A 24,661-nucleotide genomic window follows, 5' to 3' on the forward strand; every position below is an offset into this window, starting at 1 on the left:
ATATATGTAGAAAGTAAGTAGTCCTTGTAGATTTACTCATATAGGCATTGAAGGCCGCAAACAAGTGAAAAATCCCTTGTATAGCTCCTTCCTTCCTCTGGGGGCTGGGACACGTCTATTGAGAGTCACTTTACAGTCGTTATTATCAGTATTTTCATTGATTATGGATTTACCCAGACTCATCTAGCATATTGTGACAGAGACTACCCTTCAGTACTACAACGCTGATACTCTTAATCTGATGTAGCGGGTTTTTCCACATGTGCTTTTTCAAATATAGACTATGTTTATATGACAATATGTATTTGATTTACCCTCAAACTCTTAATGACAGTTGAAACTGATATGCTTGGATACGTCTGACTATGTGTATATTTGTATACAGTTAATCGATGTTGTAGTCAATTTGCAACTTTTTCTCTATTGCCAATTATTGTTGCTCTCTATAGTTTTATGTAAAGTAAGTTTGTGTTCCTGGGAAATTCATAGCTCTTGCATGAGAATCAAAATACAAGAAAAATTTTGGTGTCTCTGCATCGTTCTACTGCTATTTCTCTGCTGTAGTAACTAGTTAAACGCAAATCTTCCATCAATTATATATAATTATGCAAATATAACTGTTTGCCATTAGCAAGTTAGGGCTGTGTTTTCTTAGTTCTAAATGAACTAATTCTCAAAGCCTTTGCGAATTATGTGCGATCTGAATAAGTTATAGTTTAAAGTTACAAAAGTAGGATGATTTTGAAATTTAATCCGTTCGTTCTCTCTGAGTAGCTTTTTTTGTACCCATTTCATTTAAAAATTGCTACGCGTTACTTTATAAATAGATTGTGCCATGTATAAAGCGAAAGCTAAACAATAGCCTGAAAAATAGCCAATGGCAAACACTTATATTTAGGGGGTCTCTGCACTCTAATATTATAGAAACGACTGGAGCCCTCAAAACCATCCTGTGTACCTCGGAAAATTTTAAATCGGCTTTCCTGTTTTTTAGCCCCCTACGACACCTTCCAATCAACTACATTTACCACCACTTAATGAAGCATTTTGTGAACTTCTATCCTGATATACGTGGTCGACCCGGGGAGAATCTTGAACAATAGTTGTAATATACGTGCTTCTCGAATAATCTTAACGTACATAGCCGCTGTTTTCATTATGTGTCGTATTGTCATTATAGCGTTCTTCGTTTCATTTTGAACTGCGGTGCTGGTGTTGTTTGAATGATCGGTGTGTAGAGTATTGCGTTGTATTGTAATCTCAGTAATTTACAATTGTTACGTATTATTAGACGTCGTGACCCGTTCTCTTCAGTAATATTTTGCTGGCGCTGTTTAGTAACTGAATATATTAGACCACAGGAAAATCTTCGTTAAAAACACTTTTTTCTACTCGGATATAATCATACACATAAACCTATTTGCTTTTGATGTTTGTGCTCCATGTGACGACATAGTTAACCGACTTGTCAACCAATAGCGACTGGGAACTCATTGGACTTCTTCCGATCGCGTGAAGAATAATAGGGAAATGGAAGAGAAATTGATAGGTATAACCCATTTTCGTTAGACCGCAGGATCGCTACCCCGTTCGAGTATTCGGTTAATTTGTTACGATAGTTCTGTTAATGGGCTTAATTAGGTCTCGAGTGTTTTTTTTTTTAGTTACCTGAACGACAAAACCAGGTTCAGGACTATTCCGCTATACATTGACAGTACTCTTCAAAATGTTTTTGTTGTAGCCATTCGATGACGTATATATATATATATAGAAATAACGGTGTAATGGTCTTTTGCGTGTTATTAAGACGTTTGTTGTGAAAAAAGCTTTGTTGCACCCAATTGACTTCAATTTGACGCAAGTAGACTGAATGGCTGTGTCTTCTGGGGTCATGGTATTCCAGTTTTTTTTCGCTAGGCATCCTGTATCGTCGGTTTAACCTTTTGGTTCACTTTCTAAGAAGCAACGTCGACAAACGTCGTGCAGCAGATGTTTTCGTTCATATATATCAATTATGTTCAAAATTCTTAGTTATTATTGTATGTTATAATCCTGCGTTGACTATATCGTTGTTGTTTAACTTGTTTCAGTGGAAATGTGATGTTTCCTTAAAAAAACAATTATGCGCCATTATCCTCATTACTAGCTTGCTTGATTCATTGATTAATTGCATGTGTTGCAGTTTGATCTACCCGGTTATTGTTGCGAAAAGCCCTCGCCAGTCTTTAAGGATCTGCTATAATCTAGCACGAAATCGGTAACTCTCATAGTTTTTGCGTGTATTTATAATCGTACGCTTCGATGTTTTGCATTCAACACATTTTTTAGTACTTTCTACGACTACGAATCACTTGTGCTATCTATGGGGAAGTTGTTGCCACATTATTGCCGCCGGTCTAGTGTTATCAATCACTTACAGCATCTCAGTTTTTTTTCTTTCAGGGAGAAAATGTAAGGAATATTTACAACAAGCGGGTTTACATCACATCGAAAGATTAAGCTACATCCGTCAATTAGACAACACACGATATCACCACGTATATATAATCCAAGTAGGTAATTCATAATGCATGTCAGTAGATAGCTGTAGTCGTAACAACGATAGCACACAACCGTGAAGGGGACGTGGCTAGTATTTGTCAGCACTGGACCGGCCTTCGAGGCAAAAACATCGTAATGTTTTTCCCATCATAATCATTCTTTACAAACCTCTCCGGTTATCTGATTTTGAATTATTTACTAGGCCAGTCTTCAGTCTGTCCGCATTTAAGAATAAGTACTCCGTTTTTGCAAGAGGGCTTCTTTAGATTGGAATTCCAATGCTACATTTTAATGTAAATCACTACAATCCCAGCGAATACACATGGGGCTCAAGTGTAGTTTGCTGTGCCGAAATGCCTGAGGTGCGCAGCCGATTAGCAAAGGTCAGCTTAGTGTTGATGGCACTCATTCCCTCATTCATGGCGAAACTGGTCGATCAGGTAACAGGTAATAATAAAATTACGACATCATACACAATGATTATGTATTCCCATACATAGTAAGCGATAAAGACAAAGGAAACGTAACTCGATTACGTGAAGTCGTCTACTATATTCCGAAAGTACTATTACTATTGTCATTATTATTTGGCTCATTGTAGGAAATTTGACGTCTCTCCAGGTTAGGATTTGATCTACAGGTTTGGAACTATATCGACCAATATTACATAAACGTAAACTACTATCACGACTGTTGCATGGCCCAAGGTTCATTGGTATACCCAATAGCAAATACGGCGTTGTTATTTGTCCATGCGCGTACCTGTAGCCTTATATTAAGGTACCTATGAACTTAACATAATCCTGCTTACTAAACGCCTTGCGAGGTGTGTACAATGAATCCGTGGTGAGACGTGAAAGCTTTCAATCTAAAGGTATGAAGCAATACGACCTCCTCTGTTTCAAATTGCGTGTGACACTGCGCTATGAAATGTCACTTACCCTAAATGTCAAAAAACTTAAAAAATTTTAAACAGAGAATATCAGCTGTCACCAACCGCACTTTCAAAGACTAATATTGTAATACAATGGCACGAAGATCAGCTGATCTTTCTTATGTTGTGTTTTATTATATTACAGTATTGTATAATATGTATATAAGAGGCTAGAAAAGTGATGTATTGAGAGCAATATTCATTTAAACTAAGGTAGGACGTGTCTTTTGTGTGTAGGCTCATTCAGTAACCCAATTTAGAAGCAGCTCCCTTAGACCACATCTTTAAATGGTCATGTAATATTCAGCTGACTTAAAAAAATCTATTGCAGTAAAGATATACGAAGGCAACATCTGCGTTTGATTCAAATGGGCGTATTTCAGTTCAAAACTGGTGTCAAGGATGCAACGTCTATTATGTCGTAGGCTCTGGAAAATGGTCGTGAAAAAATAGCTTTGCACGAAAATCTTGAAGGCCTCATTGATAAACAAATTCATAGCGAATACTTTAGCTACATTTAAACGGCCAAACATCGCCTGTTGTCTGTTCGTCCGCGTTTTTCTAGAAACATAACCATGTTATTTGTTTATCCTGGGATATTGTTTTAACAGTATGTTTGTGATGCTAGGGTCAAACGAGACAACCGTACGTTCGAAGCATAACTTGGTAGCATAAATGTAAGTGTCATTAAAGTATCGGATGGGTTTGTTCCTGGGTAAGATTGCTTAACGGAGACATCATTGAAGCTTTTCTTTTTTTCTTCAGTATTACGGTGCGGGACAGATTAATGATAATATTTCTTTGAGGTTGTTGTACTTCTATTTTGCTGTATAAAGCTTAACGGTCAATTAGCGATTACCGACTATCGGAAAAAAATTTTGGTTCGGTTTAATTCTATCCTTCAGCACAGCTATACAGCCCATTGGTGTAATGTGAAGTAAAAAAAAATCATCACAGATATTAACTAAATATATCTGACATTCGAACTGTTGATTATTGTCGTTATCATTGCCCTTCGAGAAGTAACAGATTTAACTAGACTAATTTTCACAGATTAGCAAAAAAGATAACTTTAAAGCTGTCAAAGAACTCATAAGTTTAACAAAATGTTTTTTCAGACTGTGTAACAACTAAGTTTAAGAAGAACGTTTATTACTGGCAGGAGATAACAAAGATGACAAAAATGTTTGTAGGGGACGCTTAATGGTTGTGGTACATTATAATAAACGCCTATAATTATAGCCTTCTATATTCGTAAAATGTATCTATTTCTTTCAAATGTGTCTCGTACTTAGGTTCCATTGAACACTCATTAAGGTAATCACCTAGATCTGAGAGAGTGTCAGACATTGATCTGCAAAAGTTGACAAAACCGGTCCTGCGTTACTAGTGATATTAAACGTTGGGAAGATCTGATATCGACTTCTGAGTATGGTTATCATAAGTATTATACTACAGAAGTTTTTCAGTGTATAGTCGTTATTCATTATTATAATAGAAATGTAAGAATGGAGCCTTTTTTCTATTTTTCTTTCAGGACACAACCACAATCGTTTAGTTTAAGTACAGCAAGGCTATTAGCCCTCAAGCAAATAGGAAGGAGCTTTGCGTGTGCTGACAAATTTATTTGTTCATCCCCACGTGGGAAGAAAATATTATTATAAACCTCTAATGGCCTTAATTTGTTCGGAACTCAAAGGTAAAGTACAAGTCTTCGAGAGCCGAAACAACGATTTTCGTAACGATACAACGTAAACATATAGGTGAAGAGAAAGGTTAGCCCCTTCATTTTGTCAAAATGTCCAGACTGGCTCTGCTAGTCTCCGCAAAAATCCAACTGCCCTTTTACGCACCGTCGCCATTTCTTCGTGCCGACGTAGGACAAAGTTCTACAAAAAAACATTATCGATCAGTTCATTATCGTCTAAATGTGGCTCTCAACGATTACTTTTGTATATGGAGTGTTAATCTTGGAACGAAACGAGGTATAAACATAAGAAATAATTTTTTGTTGTACCGCATTTGATTTAGCAAGCGACGAATTATGTATTTCTCGTTTGTCTTTAGAGAACCAAAACAAAGTATATCATTAAATCAAACGTAACTCGTACAGTATCGTAGATTTTTTTTGTCAGCATTGATTTACGCATTGTTGTCGGAACGTCTTAAAAACTGCCCATTGTTATTTGCCCAGTGGGTCCCGTCTGAAAAATTAGAATTTGCTTTTTTGATGATTTTGTACATTTAAATTTCTCTTGATGCTTCCACACACACACACGTATTCACAGAAAGATACACAGTCTACTCAAACACTAGCTACATGTACATAAATGTTCGATTTCAATTTTCCGCTACTAGGAATCATCGTTTAAATGTGTTTACACCATCCCTATAGTTCACTGTCCTCTGTGTGATTTCGCAACAAGACACCCAGAGACAGCTAGGCCCATGGACGAAGGCTCGCTCACATACAAACATTAGGCGCAGGTATCTATACGATCGTGTATGAAAAAGAAATGTCAAAGATGTATTATTTTTAACGCAAAATACACCGTGTTCGATGTCACCATTTTGTATATTTTTTTTCTAGCAGCAATATTTTTTTAAGTAAGTCCTTAATAGTGGTTCTTTTTTCGCATTATTTCGCTTCGTGTGTAAACATCTAGATACTTATACATTTATAGTTACTGTGAACCTTCCCAAGTTCTGCGATTCTCATGATTACCGTACCATTAATATATTTACTATTATTGTTATTATGCAGTAGTCGCTGGAAGAATCATCAGCATTACGTATGGTATACAACTTGTCAATCCTCTTATTGTGATTGTTATCATAGTAGTCGGAACTGACATCCATCTCATATCATTGTCGCTAGCTAATAGTATACACACAATCAATTCATTAAGTTTGTCAATTATGTTTAGACTTAATACATCAATCGTCTCTTATCTTCATCCATGATCACGTTTGTCATCTCGCTCTTATTATTAATGAGTCATCATGTTGCTTCCCTCCTTGCACCCGTTTTACATTCACCTGCTGCACACAGTCGCCAACTTCGTTAGTTCTCTCTTTCTGTCTCTTTTGAGATTGTGTGAAAGATATGAATATATCACTGTGTCCACGAATGAGACAAATACCCCAATCGGTATGGACAGTAACCTACGCTGATGACATCAATGCCGGTGTCACGTAACTGGTATTGCGTCTGCTCATAGTGGACTTGATTTCAATATCGGTATAAATTACGAAGTTATAGTGATGCAAAGTACGTTATGTTTTTCGTGATTGGCTGACAATTGATTGTCCTTGCCTGTGACTGATGACCGCTGGTTGTGAACTTTGCCCTTTATGTAGCTGTCGTTACTTTGAATGTTTCCGTGCACCGTGATTATAGGCTTGCGTGTTGTTTTGCTGTTTATTTACGTTGTAGCTTGCTATTCCACATTGACAATGTTTCCCCTTGTTTTCCATTTTCATCGTCATTGTTTGTCGACTACGCCTGTGACGGATTCAAGTCACCATATGTTTATCAACATCAAATCATTGCTTATGTTGTTATTTCGCTCGGGAGTATCGTTTCGAGAAACAGTTAGCCTACAATCACAATGATAGCAGACGCTACTGGTGGCGCTGCTGCTCTTACTGTTTACCAAGCACCTGAGTCTTCACTGAATCATCTATAAATTTACTATGATATTCCTACTATTATGTACAAGCACGTCATAATTATGCCTGCTATATTAAATAGAAGTCAATTAACAGTTAGACAATCACGTCAACGTAGATATGGTCGGTACTGCCAACCGTAAACAATTATAATTTTATTACAATCCTTATTTTTATTGTTGCTCTTATTATTGTGAATATACCCAGGTACGCATGTCGGCCTCAGTTGTCTCCATACATTAGTAGCATTTAACTGGCCACGTGTACCTATTTCCACGACGTTTTATTACTTTAGATTTACGTACTATATATTCTCTAGTTGTAATTAACTATACAGCAACGACTTGATCGTCGCACTCGTTATCTGTTCACATCTGAAGTCTTTCCGACAAACGTAGAATGTCTTAAGTTCAACCTGTAGAGTTTGAGCATCCGCGCCACGATATCATACGACTATAATAATAGGTACCTTATCGGTTTACGTTTCTGATCGAGTTTAAGGTCGACGCCCATTTTTTGTCATATGCTCCAGCTTTCGACCTGTTGACCAGAGACTTCCGATATTTATACAAATCCAAGTTAGAGTTTGATGCGGTTGAACTGTTGCTCGGACGTTGGCGTTGTCGGTTCCGACACCTCAGCTTGCACTGAAAGTTTATGTCGGACAGGAGCATGTGATCCGCCAAATCCACCCGATGTCTCACCCATACTTGGCCCTGGTGTACTTTCAACCTCAGCTGCGTCCGATTGCCGCGCTGCTTCGTGGCAGGGGGCGCGCGGCGGTAACGGCAATCCCTTCTGTCGAGCGTACGCCTCCCAACGTGCGTCATCCGATTCGTGCGTGAGATAACGCTGTTTAACATGCGCTTCCAACCGTAAAAGGTCGGACCACGTATCGAAGTCCTGCAGCCACACGTGCACCAGCGACTTGTCCACCGTTAAACGCTTTCTTGTCTTAACCTGTTATTTTAGGCAAAGCATGAAAGTAGAGATCCCAGTCGTTTCGACTACAAGCAACTCATCGTATGGATTCTCTATACCAGTGAGTTAGAGCTTAAACGCTATTTTACGCTATTCTGAGCTAAGCTTGAATAGATATTCAAAAAGGCTTACGTTTTGATTGGTTGACAAAGTATTCAATCGGAATTAGGGTCCCTTTTGTAGATTAGGAAATTTTAGCTTTAATTCTGCTTAGTTCAAGGCAGCCTTTAGAATCTAGCTCAAGTGTGTGCAATGAATACTGCAAAACAACATACGAGCAGCAATAAACTGAAGAATTACTTTCGATATAGCAGTTGTATATTGATCACACATGGAGCAAGCAAGTTGAGGCAAAGCAAGTTAGAAAAATGAGCTGATCATTTACCTGCAAGAGGTTAGTGATAAGATCGACGGCTTCAGGTGAGATCTCTCTCCACGGTTGCGGGGGATACATGAAATCCGCGTTCTGGATCTGATCATTAATGTCTTCATCCTAAAACACACACAGACACAGATTATCAGAAGTTTGCTTATTAGTTAATCATGATGCTTACGTGTTGATCTGAGCTGATCTTAGAAAAACAGATATGTACTAGAAAGCCAATAATAAGCAAACGGTTTTCATTATCAGTAAAACAGACACTGAACATTAGTCTGTCAATGACTCTAACCTTTCTTCGTTAGTGGTTGGGCCTGCAGAAGCCAAATCGGTTAACGTGCTAATGGTGATGCTACTTCACGCAATAGTTTAAAGAACTATTGCTAAAGTCAGCTGTATAGGAACTACCCTTTAAGTTTCAGAATAGCATGACTGGACAGTAACTTCAAATGATTCATTGTTAACTTGACAGCCAACTTGAGTTACTTATTCTACTTGGAAGCACATATTGATATGCATTAGCAAATCTGATCCTGAGATTGCATTTAGTTTCTCAATGGATACAAAAGGCTATTGTGTATTACACATCAGCAGAATTTTTAAGCTGCGAAAAATATCTTACCTCATTAAAAGGGAAAGTGCCGGAAAGACTGACGTAAATGATTACGCCAACGGACCACATATCAAGCGAACGGTTATAACCTTTATTTCTTAGCACCTAAAATTAGCTCAAATAAATATAATTCGAAACGTGCTTTATTGGAATCCGTCAATTATGATAGTTGTATTACGCATAGTTACGTCGTGACGACGTTTACAAAATAGGAAAAAATTGACAGAGGGCACTATATTTTTGAACGCTTCCGCGGCAAATACTCAAAGGAATTACCTTCTCATAAGAAGGTCTTCTTCAGGGACTCCCAAAACGTGCCTCCATTTTCCTACTTAATAGCACCGCGTCTCTATGTATGTAACGAATAGTGAAGCTATATAGGTTTGGGATTTTCAACAACGCATACAGGTCAGATAATTTGTGTAATTCTGACTTTCAACCCTTCAACCTGACTATCAATATACATTTTTCTCTTGTGTGAATAAGGTTTTTCTCTGCACTTGGCCTCCTAACTACATTCATTTTTAAATGGATTTGAAAAGATGAGAATATCTAGGCCATTTTAGCGTGCCATTTTTTGCATTTCGTCGAACATTTAAAACCATAAGAAAATCAAATGTTTAGTTTATTTCTCTACTACAGCATTCTCCTTCACAAAAGTGCGTTCTAAGATAGGTCCAAAACGAGGTTCATTTTAGAAATGTGACCACCTTCGGGTCTATGCAGGCCAGGCTACGTGCATATACTAGCATCATCAATTATTTACACGATTTCGTATGGTACACATACAATCTAAAAATAAAAGAAAGTTGAACGGACTGTATATACAGGGTGCGGTGTCTGAACTAGAACATTCATATGCTTTGTTTCAAAATTATATCCAAATAAAGACGTATATTTCAATGATTTTTTTTTTGCATGAGCTCCCGATAGTTCGGTTAATAAATGTAACTACCATTCACCACGATCGCACTTTCAACACGGGTCCCAAATAGACATAGCGGCCTTGGTCGTGACTATAGCGGCCATCTGGGCCGTTATTCGTCTGCTAGTCAATTTCAAATTTCGAGCGCTTGAGATACGTTATTTTTGACTGGACACGCGGGAAACAGACGGGGAAATAAAGTAGGTGGACCATCACAATAAGAAATGGAGAAAAACGAAATAGTAATTTATAAAACACGTTGAACGGTGTGCAGTCAAGGGTACGTATGCGTGTAAGTTTATTTAGTATTTGCAGGCTAGATAACAAAGGTGCAGTTATCGCGTCTTTTTGCAAAACGTGTAACTAAATCTGCAATGTTTAAAGCTGGTAAATAACGGTAGAGAGTAACCATAAGGAAGGTTCTTCGTAATGATACCAAAACAAGCGCAAAACCTATTGAAACTTTTGTGGAGAGAGCATATATTCTGTGACATTCTTTATTTGAAGTGTGATCCATGAGGCCTATTGGTTTATGTAGCATAAGTTGACACTTGTATTTAGTTGAACTTCGATGAAAAAAGCCAAAACCGGTTGCGACAGTCGTATTTTATCATTCGTATTATTTAATCGTATTATTTAACTGCTCATAGGCTAACTTTAAATGATCCCTTTGCAATTCTATAAACACCTTCATAACGTAGACTCCTGCTAAACGACGTTCACTACGATGTGGTTCAACAGGTTTGCATCTGGTCTGTTTACCTATAGGAACACACTTGTATTTTCAAGCCAATTATTGGAAGAATATGATGTTTTTTGAGACATTGTTAATATCCACGATTTCGGAACAACTCGTAGAACATGCAGGTAAACTTTTCCCTTACGTGTCCACCTATCTGAAGGAGGTATGCTAACATGACATCTTCACTGAACACCACACTCAGAACATGATGAAAATGTGTTTCTACACAGAATAGACACAACTCGTGAAAAACGTAGCTATAATTTCCAAGGTTTATTTTGGATCGAGCATAAAAACGAGAGAAAAAAAATAGAGAGAAATCTAAGGTGATTTGCAGTTTCATTCGTAAAACAACTGAATTAGAATTAGCACCGGTCTTTAGTCTCTTAGTTTTAGTATCCCAAGGAAGCATTTGTCTGGCTTATCCGATATATATCGTGTGCCTGAAGTCTTCATCAGCAATCCGTAACTTCGAATGCTCACCGGTAACACGTTCATAGAATCAGTAGGATTATTAAAAACGAACTTAAAAAAACTGGACGACAGTGATGAACTTAGCATTTCGCATTGTAGGGTTTTTTCTTGTGCTGTGCTGAAGTCTACTTTCTGTTCTTTCTGCAGCTGCATACTCACTTGCCGCAGCGTACGCTGTCGACTTGAGTAATTTTTATTTTCGGTAGATTTGTTTAGTCCGTAAAGAGCGGATACTATCTGATCTTCGCCTAAATTTCGAAAGCGACGCTTTGTTGTTCGCGACGATGAGACTAGTTTTTGTTGGGTACAGGAAGACAAACACTCCATCAATATTTGTCCCAGTTTAGGTGCCGTAACCTGTATACCCAGATAGATCTTATGACAGAGCGTTTTTTCGTATTTGTTATTCTAGACGCGGTTGTTTTCAGATAAATTATGGTAACCGTATTGTTATAACACACTGTCGGTCGGATGAAGTGCACATAAGTGTATGAAATTCTCCCTGCAAATTTGTTGAATGACTGACATCTTCGTTTACGAGCATTAGTGGCGGGATTTGCGTTACCTCCATAGTCTACCACGTGGCGCTAAGTAAAAATGTTTTAAATTATTGTTTTCTTGACAATGAAGGAAAACTCGCTGTTTGGGATACAAAAGAAGGCTCTTCAGCCGAACACGCTAATAGAGTATAATGTTTTCTTCTTTGTGGCAGAGGCTCCTCAACGATTTCGTTAAGTAAATATTGCTTTGTGTAAACTTAACCTTTCTTTTATCAACGTTTACCGTTCGTTGGATCTCTTTGCCCGCACCTGCGTATTTCGGTCACTTTACGCACTCGTTTTTTACTCTCGCATTTTACATACCTCAGGGGCGAGATAGGCTGGCGTGCCCACAACAGATCGACGGAAGCTTTTCTCGCCAATGATTCTTGCGAAGCCAAAATCACATAGTTTCACCTGCAAACAGATGCACATGAACGCAATAAAATACTATGCGAGCAAAAAGAAATAAAAAAAAACTGTATTATTTCTAATCACGAAGTACAAATAGATGGTTGTTTGATTTACCGATGCTTTCTCACAAAACAGCTGAGTGGCAATAATGAAACGTAATCTGAGAGTATACAAATACTGAGAAGAAGAGGTACCTGAGGGAATTCGGAATCACTGCTAAGTAACACATTCTCAGGCTTGAGGTCACAGTGGACGATGTTTTGTGAGTGTAGAAATTTCAATGCAATAAGGATCTGGTAAATGAGAAAACGAGTTGTGCGTTCCGACAGTCTTCCCTGAAAAATGCCACAGATGAAATAAAGCATGCTAACAATTGCCATTCGGTTTCGTCGGTTATAATTGGACTCACGCTGTTAGCGAATTGATTTTCCTCTATAACTGACATCTTAATATAATCAACATAGTTCTATCATCAGTTTATTCTTGATTGACTGAGCAACATGTTAAGCTAACCAACCCTATATGACGCGTCTTATGATTGACTGCCTCAGGCGGCTAAAACAAACGAACAAAAACTAATGTACGAAATAAATGCACGGACCTTGGGTGACTGTAGGATCATTTCTAGCATGTCGCCTTTGAGTTTTTCCATAACGACAAAAATTCGTTCGTGGGTCTCATAGGTCCGTTCAAGCGTCACAACACCAGGATGATGGATGTTTTCTAAAATCGATACTTCATTTTTTAGCTGTGCTTCTTGTTTTGTGGGGAAGCGCAATTTATCGATAACCTGAAAATGGCATGAGTCAATGGCTATAAACTAACTTAAATAATTCCAATAGATGTGGTTTATCTATATATTGCTTTATTGAAAAAGAAGATAAGCGTACCATAAATAAAATAAATAGACCAATTGTAAAAAGAACGATGGTCGAGTGAAAGCATTGCTATTCCTATTCTTGTTACTTAAACAAAATGTGATTCATGCTCGAACCTTGATAGCAACGGGCTGTTGAGTCATCCGATGTACACCGCCGTAAACGATGCCGAACTGCCCACTGCCGAGAACCTCATCCGGAAATATCTGATATCGGAGAGATATAACCATGTTTGAGCTGTTGGCAGTGGCCGACCCAACGCTTCCGGTCGCCCCAGATTGACCGTTTTCCCCCGCAGTTGTTGCGGTTCCACCCTGAAATTTATTTTATTTAGATGTAATTACAAAATTAAAATGGGTAACTTTCGGTAATACTTCGTATATCGGTTTCAGCAAGAAGCATCTATTTATCGTCTTGTCACTTACAGATTTGTTGATATTTAACTAGTTACTGAAAAAACGATACACTGAAATGTATGAATAGGAAGGTGCGAAACTACTAGAATTGACATAAGCAACAATAAAAACGGGCATGTGCGCAGGTAAATCTAGTACGTACTGAAAGGATAACCGGTAATAGAATGTTGAGGCGTTCTGGTAGTAGAGATAACCATTCAGTGCTTAATAGTTTATAATTCATAAGCTACTTTTTATATCAACCATCATATGATGCGCATGGTTTCGTTGGTATGGCACCCGGGCGAACGAGCAGCTCACATAGAATTTATGTCGACGAATATACATTTTGGAATCGATAACAAAGTATCCGAAAATCAAGTAACTATAATTAATTAGATGGGTAATGTGATTCTTGAAGTTAAGGTATAAGTATGTCTCGATGCCTTCAACGACAGACGCTGTCTGAAGGGCAGATCTATTAACATTGGTCCACCTGAAGAGCGCAGAATCGCAACTGACAACTGTGTTTTTCTGTGTCGAATGGGGGTCATACGATTTTCGATACTACAAGGAAAGGCACGATTCACGACTGAGTAGAAAAGCTCGTGTTGCTCACGAATGGTCATATTGGGGTAGATCGTCAAGCTTCTTGCCGTATTCTAGATACCTAATGTCAGTGGCAATTTAACGATGAGGTCTACAAAAATAGCCATGTGCCCTATGACATATAGCTAAAAACGTCATGCTATGCATATAACAAGAGTCTGTGATCGATTCTGTCGTTTAACATTCCAAACAAATTCAATAATAATGTTATTAATAGGCTATTTCTTTACTTCATTTTTACTGGATTGGACCAGGGATTTTAGGCCTCGATTATTTCATAAGTACCTTTCCAGTCGTAGTCATGTTTGACGACACTGGAGGCGTTGCAGATGTGGCAGAAACCGGTAGAAGCGCTTGGCGGATGGCTGTTTCCCAACTTTTGTCGCGCTCTTCGCCGACAAAGTAGGTACATGTTGTTGTCCGTAGCTCAAAGCAAAATTGCTGCAGTGAAAATTCCTTGCGTAACTCTATGGCCACGACTTCCGACAGTGGTATTTCCTTATAGTATTTTGGGCTAGACTCGTTCTGCAAAAGATGAAGCCGATCACACAGTTGCTGTCTTCATCAATATTCCTTCGATCGCAAAAAATTTTGCATCGCCCCTGGCGCCGTCTTAGTACCATCTTAGTGGTTCCAGATAAACATTGATCATGCCCCGAAGAAGCCAGAAGCCTACCTGAAACATGGTGATAGCTTTTGTATCAAGCCTCCAGAAGTGCTTCTTTTTGAGCGCATCCTTGCCCGTGAAATGTACAAGCCACCCTTCCTTAACGATGGCGCCCTGTCCTCGCTTTTTCGTATGCTTTACTGATTGGACGATTCGCATGAGCGGAATGTTGTTCGAAGAGCTTTCATTAAGTGCCTGTTTGTTTTCACCGTCTTGACTTGTCTCCGACATATCTCCTCTTATTGTAGCGCCAGCACTTCTGCCCGACGCATCGGAGAGCATCTGAAACTAAACAGGAAGAACCGTACGACAGTTTCTAGTAACCGAACTACACCGTTATGATTACACAGTAGCTAACCTTTTGTTAAGGAGCATTTTACATATACGTATACATCATTGCTGTTAAATGAGTGCTAGCTCTGAACGTTGTGAGTTTACTTGTGGCAGATATGAACGTGAGCAAAACGAGTGGTCATCGGCCTTTTCTTAGAAGATTCACACACGATACACACCAATCCATTGGTCCGTTGGAAATGATCATTTACATATCGTATATGAACACTTGATCCGCAAAGCTTAGCTAAACGGTAATCAATGATTGTCTGTCTAAGTGTTTTCCGCTAGTACTGTGCAACGCTTTGGCTGCCTCAGCCTTCACGATTTGACCCTTTTCTTTTTGGTTTTCTAACCTGGGTCGTTCTATCACTGGGTTGCATCGCGTTGTGCCGACCGACGCCAGCAGACACAGCCGAAACAGAGATGGTTCCAGCCGTTGTCGCGTTTAGGTTCATGTTATTGTTGTGATTCATGCTGCTGCTGTTGTTGTTGTGAAGATTGTTGTTGCTGCGACCCTCATGATCAATATCGTTGTCGCTGTCAGCGTCATTGTCGGCGTGTCCATCGACCGCCGTGTCGGCCGATGTGTCCGAATTGTCAACCTGTATTAGTTTGCAGGCAAACACACATCCAACATAGTTGGTTTAAAAATCCTCAGAATCCACTAAAATATTTTTGATTCGAAATTATCCAATTTACAATACTCCATAGATGACTACAAGAAACATCGTCTCGTCTCGTCTCGTTTGGCCTAAAGCTTAGATTATCGTAGCGCAAAAAATCTACGTTAACGAATTTATTAGCGTCACCGTTACATCGATATGTATTATCAATAGGTACTATTACGTAAAACCACAAAATACCCAAAGTATTAGGATGCTACAATCAATAGAGAGTTAGCATATGTTGTTTTTACTTTTTTCATTATTATTATTATTTAGAAATTTCATGGGGTTTTTACAATATTCACGAAATGTATAATGGGGAAAACCTAAAATATAAAAGATGGTAAATACCTCAATATGGTCGTCCGGCAGCCATTCTTTGGGGGCCTCTCCTGGGCAGTTCATAGCAATTCTGTCTTGGCATTTCCGATGTACGTTAAATCTGCAATCTTTGCATTGCATTCCTTGGCGGAATAAACCCTTTAAAAGCTTTTTGCAGTGCTGACATATCGTTGGTTTTGCATAGGAGTGTACCAGGAATGAATGAGGAATCCTGATGCGACCCGCAAGTTCTCGTTCAACCCAGGCTGGTCGGCCCATATTCAGTGACGGCGAACGCTTCTCGCGACACGGAGGAGTCGCCAACAAAGCACTAAAAATAAAAAATATTATAAAAATATTTATGTTAATACCATTCCACTATATTTAACATAATTGCAATACAGGTGATAGTATATGCTCGTATACGCAGTTACTGAAAATGGGGTCTGATTCCCTAATGTTTATATATAAACAACGTAAGCAATGACTGCAATTAGAGGTTTCTATTTATGCCTAGGGTGAGTGCGCTGCGTTTGGTTAAAAATGGCGCACGTCCCTCGTTATTCGCAGATCATCTACCAGTAGGTCGCGAACTACGCTATACATGTTGAAGCATAGCTCAAATGGACCCGAATGAAACTTACTGGCCGCTTTATTGAGCCAATCGACAACGTATCATACACCCTCAGACGGGATGTTGCAGGATCATCGGAAAGGTCAAATGTAGTATTCCTACTTCTTCTTCCGCAAACAAACAGCTAGTTCATGCTTATATCTCAAGTTTATGTCTGCATGGAACGCATCTGTACGGATACATTCGAAGCTCGTTACATTACAGGTACATAAGGTTCTCAACAGCCCTCACTAGTACATCGTATTTCATTGATTCTCATGACCTACAGGCCCTGGTATACCGTTGTTGACCTTAAGAGCCGAAAGCAGTTTGAGTTTTTGTTACAAACAGTCTGTAGCGCACGTGCATGTTCCCGGAAAGCCTTGTATTTGTAGTACTAATCAAGCGCAAATGTTTCTAATGTACGTTGCAAGGAAACGTCGTTCAACATGAGCTTCTATATAAAATTACTTACGCCCCATTGAAGTGACGAGCGTACAGGTAGGTGTAACTTTGACGAACCACAACGCTAATGTGTAAACAACGCTTTATAGGCTTGTCCAGAAAATATTCGTATTTACATATGTACTTTGTCATGCTTTTATTTACATACTTTGTCGCTTATCCAAGGAAACGGTTCCATTAAAAACACAAATTTATATTTAACACTATACGTCCTTCGTTCACGATTGCCATGGACTATCAATACGATGAGCTACTAAATACGAATGATCTTAAAGAACATGTACGATAATATCTCTACATACATGGAAGTATATTATGTTCTCTACCTGTGGTCATCGATGAAAGCTGGTATTGAGGAAGCAGCACGAGTCACTTCTGCGGGAGTTCCAAGTTGTTTTCCAGCTCCGCCAAGTTCCTTAAATTCACAACTGGGGCTCGATGACTTATGGCCCGTTGGAGTTGGTGGTGTCACCGGAAGATAACTGGAAGATCTCCGTCTGCGTGTGTGTGTACAATTATTAGGAATCTTATATGCACACCGTTTGTGAAAATTTTGTCCGCAGCCATCACATTTCAGGCCTTGCCGCACAAGGCCGAACAGCATCTCACCACAGAAGTCACAGAACGTCGGCGACTTGTATGAATGAACGGCAAGGCAGTGTGGCCTGATGTCCACGTCATCTGACGGGTCCTTTTGTGATACGACAACCTCGACCAACGTTCCCTCATTGATCTCGGATACGCTGTTAATAGGCACCAAGAGTGCCTATAAAATTAAAAAGTACTGAAATACTATGGTGGAACAGATTGCATTGGCCGAAATACTTTTTAAGTGTACATTAGTTTCAACTTAATTTGGATTTTCGAGTGAGCGCGCTTGCGGCTTGGCCCAGGTCGCGCATGGACACGCATAGTAATACAAAATATTCTCTTTTCTACAAAGACTCTGTAAAGAAGATAATATAGAATATTCTACGCTAAAATACCTCTACAACATTCACAATGAAATATTATCTAAAAAGCTAACTTTTTAGAAGGGTTGTAATGCATCGCAGCCCAACCCAACCCAACCCAACCCAACCTCTTTCCTCCCTTTTCCTCGTACTCCTAATTTAGCATTTCTTAAGTCATACACACGTTCTGTTCAGGTCAATTTGCTGTAACTACAGTTATTTTAGCTAAGTGTGGTTTTGGCGACAGGTACCTCAGCGGAGTAATCGTGTCGAAACAATAGTAAACGCTCGGGAAGTCGATTAAGTCCGTGATCTGGAAATTTTCGGTCGACGAAGTTACATGCAAGATCCTTTAGTGACTTGAGGTTAAGGTCACAGCTCTCTATCGACACCGAGTCGCGTTGAACACCCGATTGCATCACGAAGCAAAGCTGAAGTACAACAGGAACATTGTAAGAAGAACAAGATTAGAGTTGATGTGTACAAGTTACTGCTCTTGGTCAATATGGTTTCCATAACCGAATGCATTTCAACATTGACACACAAAGGTATCGGCAGTCAACGTTGGCAAAAGAAAGATTTAAATAACCAGTTGCTTGCCGAGTAGCCTATAGATTTGCCGACCTATTCGAAAGCACTGGGTGGGCCCTCTTAATAGTAGATGTAAGTGATTGAGGCAGGACTATGTCCTAATAGGTAAATCGGTCCTCGATAATCTGTATCAACCCGACCGAAGCGAGGTCCGTCCTTAAGGTTTCAAAAACAACTTTTGAACTTGGACAACAACTTTCAGGTGATTCTGTTAGGTACAGAAGACACCCCGTATGTGATAAATATCCACAGCTGCTGGAAGGAAGCTTTTTGACCTTTACTAAGATTTAAGGATTTATACAAGGTACTTCTATTAAGCACAAATATTTGTTTTCATTCATTTATCACAACAGATACATTAATAAAGTTCTTATTATTATTCTACGACTGTATCGCGCTTTATAGTCCAATCAGTTCTGTTCATTTCTCCAGTACATTTTCCTGGTATTATTTCAATAAATAGAAGAAAGCGTGCTACTAGCCTAAGTGGATATCCATATCTATATATATATATAGCTATATAGTTCGTAGAGAAAATTTCTCGCACTTGTTGATTCAAAATCCTATTTTCTGCAATAATTAATTCTACTATGGTGTAGATTTGCTTTGCGCCACGTGTCTCTTTTGCAGGAAGCCGACAAGCGTTACAACCGACAGTTACAAGTCTTCTCGCCTACGTTCTGGAATGATGACTTAGCACCTTCGATGCGTAAATTTTACACTGTCCGCCACCGTGGGCAGAATAACGAATGCATTTCTTACAGACTTTCGAGAAAATCCTCCAGAAGTATTCTCTTCCAGAAAGAGACGTTATTGAAGCGCTGTACTAAACATTAGCATGGCACCCTCGTAGAGAAAAAAGCCCCTTTTTGAGAAAAAAAACAATATGGAACACGGTTCGACGGTTATTTGCTGAAAAGTAATGTAATAGTGAAAACAGAAGTCCGTTGCATTAAGAAGACCCATTGATAATAGCCTGGATTAAAGGACGTACGTCACTTTTTATAATGTCTTCACTACCAACGTTGTAGTGCGTACTGCCGTTGCTAATCGGTCCTAGCATTATGCCAATCCAATAGACTAAACCTATTGTCAATTTTCTATAGATCTGACGAATCATTAGTTATTGTAAATATAACTTCAAGATATAAAGACAAGGTAAGCTCGTACGTACTGTATAACGGCGTGAAGACTGCACAACTTCCCTAAAGTTTCCTGCAGACCTTTTTCACGATCGTATGAAATGTATCTTATAATAAAACTCTATGCCAAACATTAGCGATTAGCTGCAATAAAAATGGTAAAAAAAAAACTTCTAAAATATGCTAAGTTTTGCCAATCTGTACTTTTTTTTGGAGAACAACAACCTACAGAGAATACGTAAGGTTTATTTTTGTGCTTAGGCTATGCTATCGGCTGTGTGCAAGACTGGTGCGTTAATAAGCTTAACATTTGCTAGAGCATCAACTGTGCCATCTTTCAACTTAAATTAGGTTGAGCGGAGAAAAAGCTTTCCCATATTTAACCTTTTCAGTTGAAACCCTTTCTGTCAGTATTGTTGATTTTAAAGACAGAACCGAATGGACCGGAACAATAGTCTATGTATCTAGAGGGCTCAATAGCCTATGGAATGATATTGTAAATGGAGCGGATTTCAGTAGTAGGAGATTCAGCTTAAATAGGTTTTAGGTAGTGCTCTGGGGTTCTGCAGGTTTAGGATATTTCATTGGTACCTATTCGGTAAGAAAATACTTTATATAGAAATAGATCTGGTACCAAAAATAATTGGTCACTGTCGAGTGGTTTCACACCAATGACCTCAAGCTTGAATACACTTTGGAAGTACCGCCAAAGAAATGTTTTCTTCGACGGATAAGGTTGACATCATCGAGATAGTATCTAAGCAAAAGTAGACACCCCGACAAGATGTACGTGATCCTCTCAAAACGTTCTAATAGGATGTTTTGATAGTAGAATAGGCATTTATCAAAGTGAAACTTTAGCAACAGTAAGCTTTGCCAGACGTAAGTACGGAACACTTAGAAAAATGACGCCTACTCAACAACTTCGTTGTTGAGTAGGCGTCATTTTTCTCATCAACAACAAGTTGTTACAGTTATCCAAATAAGCCGTTAGTGTCTAATACTGGAGCCGTTAGATGTTTTGAAATGATTACGTATTTGTCTATTAATTTTATAGATACTCAGTGAAGCCGAGCTTAGGCGATCCCTTCAAGATCAGCCATATGTCATATTGCGCGAATCGCAGGGCGCCTATGTTAAGTTTGAATTTAATTATGTATCTTTAATTTTTACCTAAGAAAAAAATCGGCCAACAAAATGTATAGTATCATTCATATAATATATTCTAATGGCAATATTCACATTAGCAAAACAGGGATTAACTAATCAAGTTGGTAACTGATTTCAGAATACCTGATTTCGTTACTCATTTCCTGGTCACACTGCTAAAGGCGAAAAGTACGATTGGAAAATTTAAATCAAAATCCTCTTTAGTTGTTTTTTAAATATAATAAAATACGACTAACTTAAAAGTTATATTCAGTTTCTTAATTTTAGTGTGTTAACATATTTGAGACGCGTCATACACAGCTACGAACGAAGGAAATTTCTGGTATTATTTAAGGATCATCTGACCTTTCAGACACTTCCTGAACGTATAATGCAAGCAATTTATTTAAAATTTAAACACCAGTTCGCTTATATATTTCCTAGTATCTAGACGAACCTTCATACTCACCTCTGCAGCGGGCAGCACATTTAAACGTGGAAGCTCCATTATGGCGGACTTGTCGGGGGCATCAAAGGGAGACCTACGATTCACCGAGGCCTTCTCCACCCAAAATGTGCCTGAAACGTCGACAGCAGAGGACGACCTGTAGAATTAGATATATCATGTGTTTGGATCTTTCTCCGATGCGGCCTTTCGATCGTGATAGGCTGGACATGAAATCCCCTGTTTCTAGGTGGGCCATTCCATAGCGACGACTGTCGACAGTTTATTTACGACCCACGAGTAAAGCAAGCGTTTACTGTTTTGCCTCGAAGTAACGCAGCAAATTCAAATCGGTGCTTTGAACACTGATATTTGTAATTGGTTATACTACGGTTTCGCAATTCCCTCGGAACATCAGAAGCTGTACCAAAATCTACGACTAAATTTACGTTCCAGGTGAATGTCCATGTTACATTTTCACTAAAGTGATATTTTTGTCCTGAAATGTAGTAGACGAAGTGACGGCCATATCCGCTTTAGGGCTTCTGATAGAACTAACTTCCACTTTTTACCACTACTTGCGTCTTGATCCTTGTAGTGTTATGGCAAGGTGTTTTCCATTGAATATAGGCGTAATTATTAAAAGGAAACTTTCAATAACAGCTTCTATACAATTAATCTTACAGAATTTGCTATTCAAAGCGCAATAAAAGTTATGTTGCTACCGTAACTGCAGCAGTAAAATTCAACATGATACATATGTTCTTAAGTCAAAAACGTTAAAAACCATTCAAGTACTTATTCGTGCTTAAGTATAAGAGTATCACTCAAGCATAAATTGTATCACTCAAAAAATCTATTAAAAAATGAGTAGAAGTCTAAACAAAGTCTTTCGATTTTTCTTCAGTTATCCTTGTTAGCCGGGTGAAAGAGTCGGTAACTCATTAATCGAAAATAAAATTCATTGTATTCTTTCAAAGTCAATATCTTACAGTTATTTCTCGCGTGTGTTGTATATATATATATATATATATATATATAATTTTTTCCGACTCATTCTAGATGTTTCTATTCATAACAACTTAAGAGCAATCGAAGCTTAATTCCTGTTTTTCTATGCAGTTTTTTGCAGGCATTTGAAGGTGGTACGTATCTCGTCTACACTCTACACATCAGTAACCTGCCGGATTATAGGGATACAAATACCTATTAAATATTTTCTGAACTTACATTTCCCCCACGTTTTTATACCATCTTGATGTTATACGAATGCCCAAATGGCCGGATCCATAAATTAAATAAACTGTACTCAAGTTAGCTTTAGAAACGCCTGCCACTTGTAAGTTAACTAGAGAATTTCTGTTCAAAGCAAGTATAACTTATATTAGGAAATTAGTTAATGCACAGACTTCTGTCTCCTACTAAAGCATCACATGGTGAATTTGTTTATACTACCAGTTGCCGAACGTCGGGTTCTGTCACCACTTTAGTTACAAGTTCCTTCCGTCACCCATTGATACAATCTCCTCTGGCTTCTGATGACGTGTTATACTTGTATGTCCTCACACGACTTTTCTGACAAATGTATCGCGTGGTAAGTTAGATCTGACTTTAATCTTACTTGTTTTTTTTAAACACGTAGCGGTTTATTGTTCTTGGAATATCAGTTTGACTGATCAAGGGCGAACGTGCTACTAAGGCTAATGCCGTTAGTAGTGTATTCATTGATAAGAAGAAATTTTTGTTTGGTGAAATGGCTGGCACATAATTCGGCGGGATTTAAAGCTGAATAAGCTTTGAACTAATTTGAATGATGATTTTTAATATATGTACTCCTTTGTATTTTCTACACACCCGCTTCAGCACTCTGGCAGCTTTTGGATAGCCATAGACATATCACTTGTGTTCCTATAGAGAAATCATCTATCCCTGGAGTTTCAAAAAGAGTCGATAGTGGTTGTGCTTGCCTACCAGTTGTTCCTCTTAGGGTATAGAAAGCCCTGTAATCACATCGATTTCTAGGTTTGAACAATAACCTAGTCAACATTGAATATTCCTGTGTTCGGTCCAAGAGGTAGCTGAGGCATGGGGATCGAGTCTTGCATTATCGTCAAGTAACCAGATTGTATGCTTTCGATTGTCGTACCAACAGCTCATAAATCCCTCAAAAAACTCGATTTTCTCCAAGGCGATGCCATTCTTTCACCTGGTTTTCTCCAACTAGCATTAGGGATTGGATCATGCCTTTTCTATCCTGACTGTCCGCTCCAGACATTTTTTAGTTGATTAAAGTTCCACAAATAACACGTTCAAGAAACCACATGCATTTCCGATTGGCCTGGAGTCCATTTCAGGGGCACCCCTCTTTAGTAAGTTCAGTCCGCGCTTTCAGCATTTGGATTATAATTCTGTAACACGTTGCTTGTGAATCAAGAAAAAATAGCTCTTACATTAAATTGTGTGCCTTAGTTTTTTCAATTGTTGTAATGCGTACTTCTTCGGGTCTGCTTACCTCTTCGCCTGCATCTAAGAGACCAGTCTCTATTTTTGCAGCGTTCCCAATATTCATGTAGAATCTGTCACTTAAGACCTCTTCTCTAATGTCTTCAGCTAATTTCCGCAATGGCAAAAATTTGAGCAGTGATTTTCGAGAGCGAGAGACGGTTTTCCTTTTAAAATAATTTTTAAGAGGAACTATTTTCAGTAGGAGCGAATAGGAATAAACGTAACCCATTTTGAAACAGCGCAAATTTCGACTGAGTGATTACTTATTTAATTTCAAAGCCAGCCTGATTTGGTCGGAAATGCCTCATATTTTTTTGACAATCCGGCAGACGGAGTGGGCAATACCCTTGCAATCGGCCTGACTGTTATCCTTACTCTATTATTATGTGAAATGTAATTTATAAAGTATAAGCTGCTTTGCCATTGTAAATGTGTAAACTCAGAAATATAACAACAATAACTAAGCAAACAACACATAATGAAAAGGCCAGAAAAAAAGATCTTGTCGCACTCTCTTTTCCTGCTTGGAGGTCAAAGCAGTGCAAAAGGTCCCAGCTGACTCACGGCCTAGAATTCACGCCCTACATATTCATCCTGTGCTACAATATTAGGCTGGTCACGTAAGCACCCGCTCGGGTAATGATTTAAAGTAATTAATCAATATAGCGGGTTTGCCAATTTTTAAATCTTTTTATGTTAATACTTCTGCTCTT

General features: G+C 38.6%; 1 protein-coding gene across 6 annotated transcripts in view; it reads right to left on the reverse strand.

The window, feature by feature from the left end:
- Nucleotides 1-2,784: 2,784 nt before the first annotated feature.
- LOC111252340 (serine/threonine-protein kinase D3-like) overlaps nt 2,785-24,661 on the reverse strand; it is a 94,377-nt gene continuing 72,500 nt past the window's right edge. For all 6 annotated transcript variants that reach the window (XM_022810039.2, XM_086993908.1, XM_086993907.1 and 3 more), the window contains exons 2-15: nt 21,468-21,577; nt 18,368-18,547; nt 17,490-17,929; nt 16,116-16,416; nt 15,453-15,701; nt 14,773-15,051; nt 14,382-14,621; nt 13,209-13,406; nt 12,816-13,004; nt 12,409-12,549; nt 12,125-12,217; nt 9,130-9,225; nt 8,514-8,621; nt 2,785-8,107 (exon numbers count right to left, since the gene is read on the reverse strand). In XM_022810039.2, the coding sequence (XP_022665774.1) occupies nt 7,727-8,107; nt 8,514-8,621; nt 9,130-9,225; nt 12,125-12,217; nt 12,409-12,549; nt 12,816-13,004; nt 13,209-13,406; nt 14,382-14,621; nt 14,773-15,051; nt 15,453-15,701; nt 16,116-16,416; nt 17,490-17,929; nt 18,368-18,547; nt 21,468-21,506 (2,934 nt within the window). In that variant the 5' untranslated portion in view covers nt 21,507-21,577 and the 3' untranslated portion in view covers nt 2,785-7,726. The remainder of the gene's footprint in view (nt 8,108-8,513; nt 8,622-9,129; nt 9,226-12,124; nt 12,218-12,408; nt 12,550-12,815; nt 13,005-13,208; nt 13,407-14,381; nt 14,622-14,772; nt 15,052-15,452; nt 15,702-16,115; nt 16,417-17,489; nt 17,930-18,367; nt 18,548-21,467; nt 21,578-24,661) is intronic.

This window comes from Varroa destructor, unplaced genomic scaffold (genome assembly GCF_002443255.2).
Source record: "Varroa destructor unplaced genomic scaffold, Vdes_3.0 BEIS01000006.1, whole genome shotgun sequence".
Lineage (NCBI taxonomy): Eukaryota > Metazoa > Arthropoda > Arachnida > Mesostigmata > Varroidae > Varroa > Varroa destructor.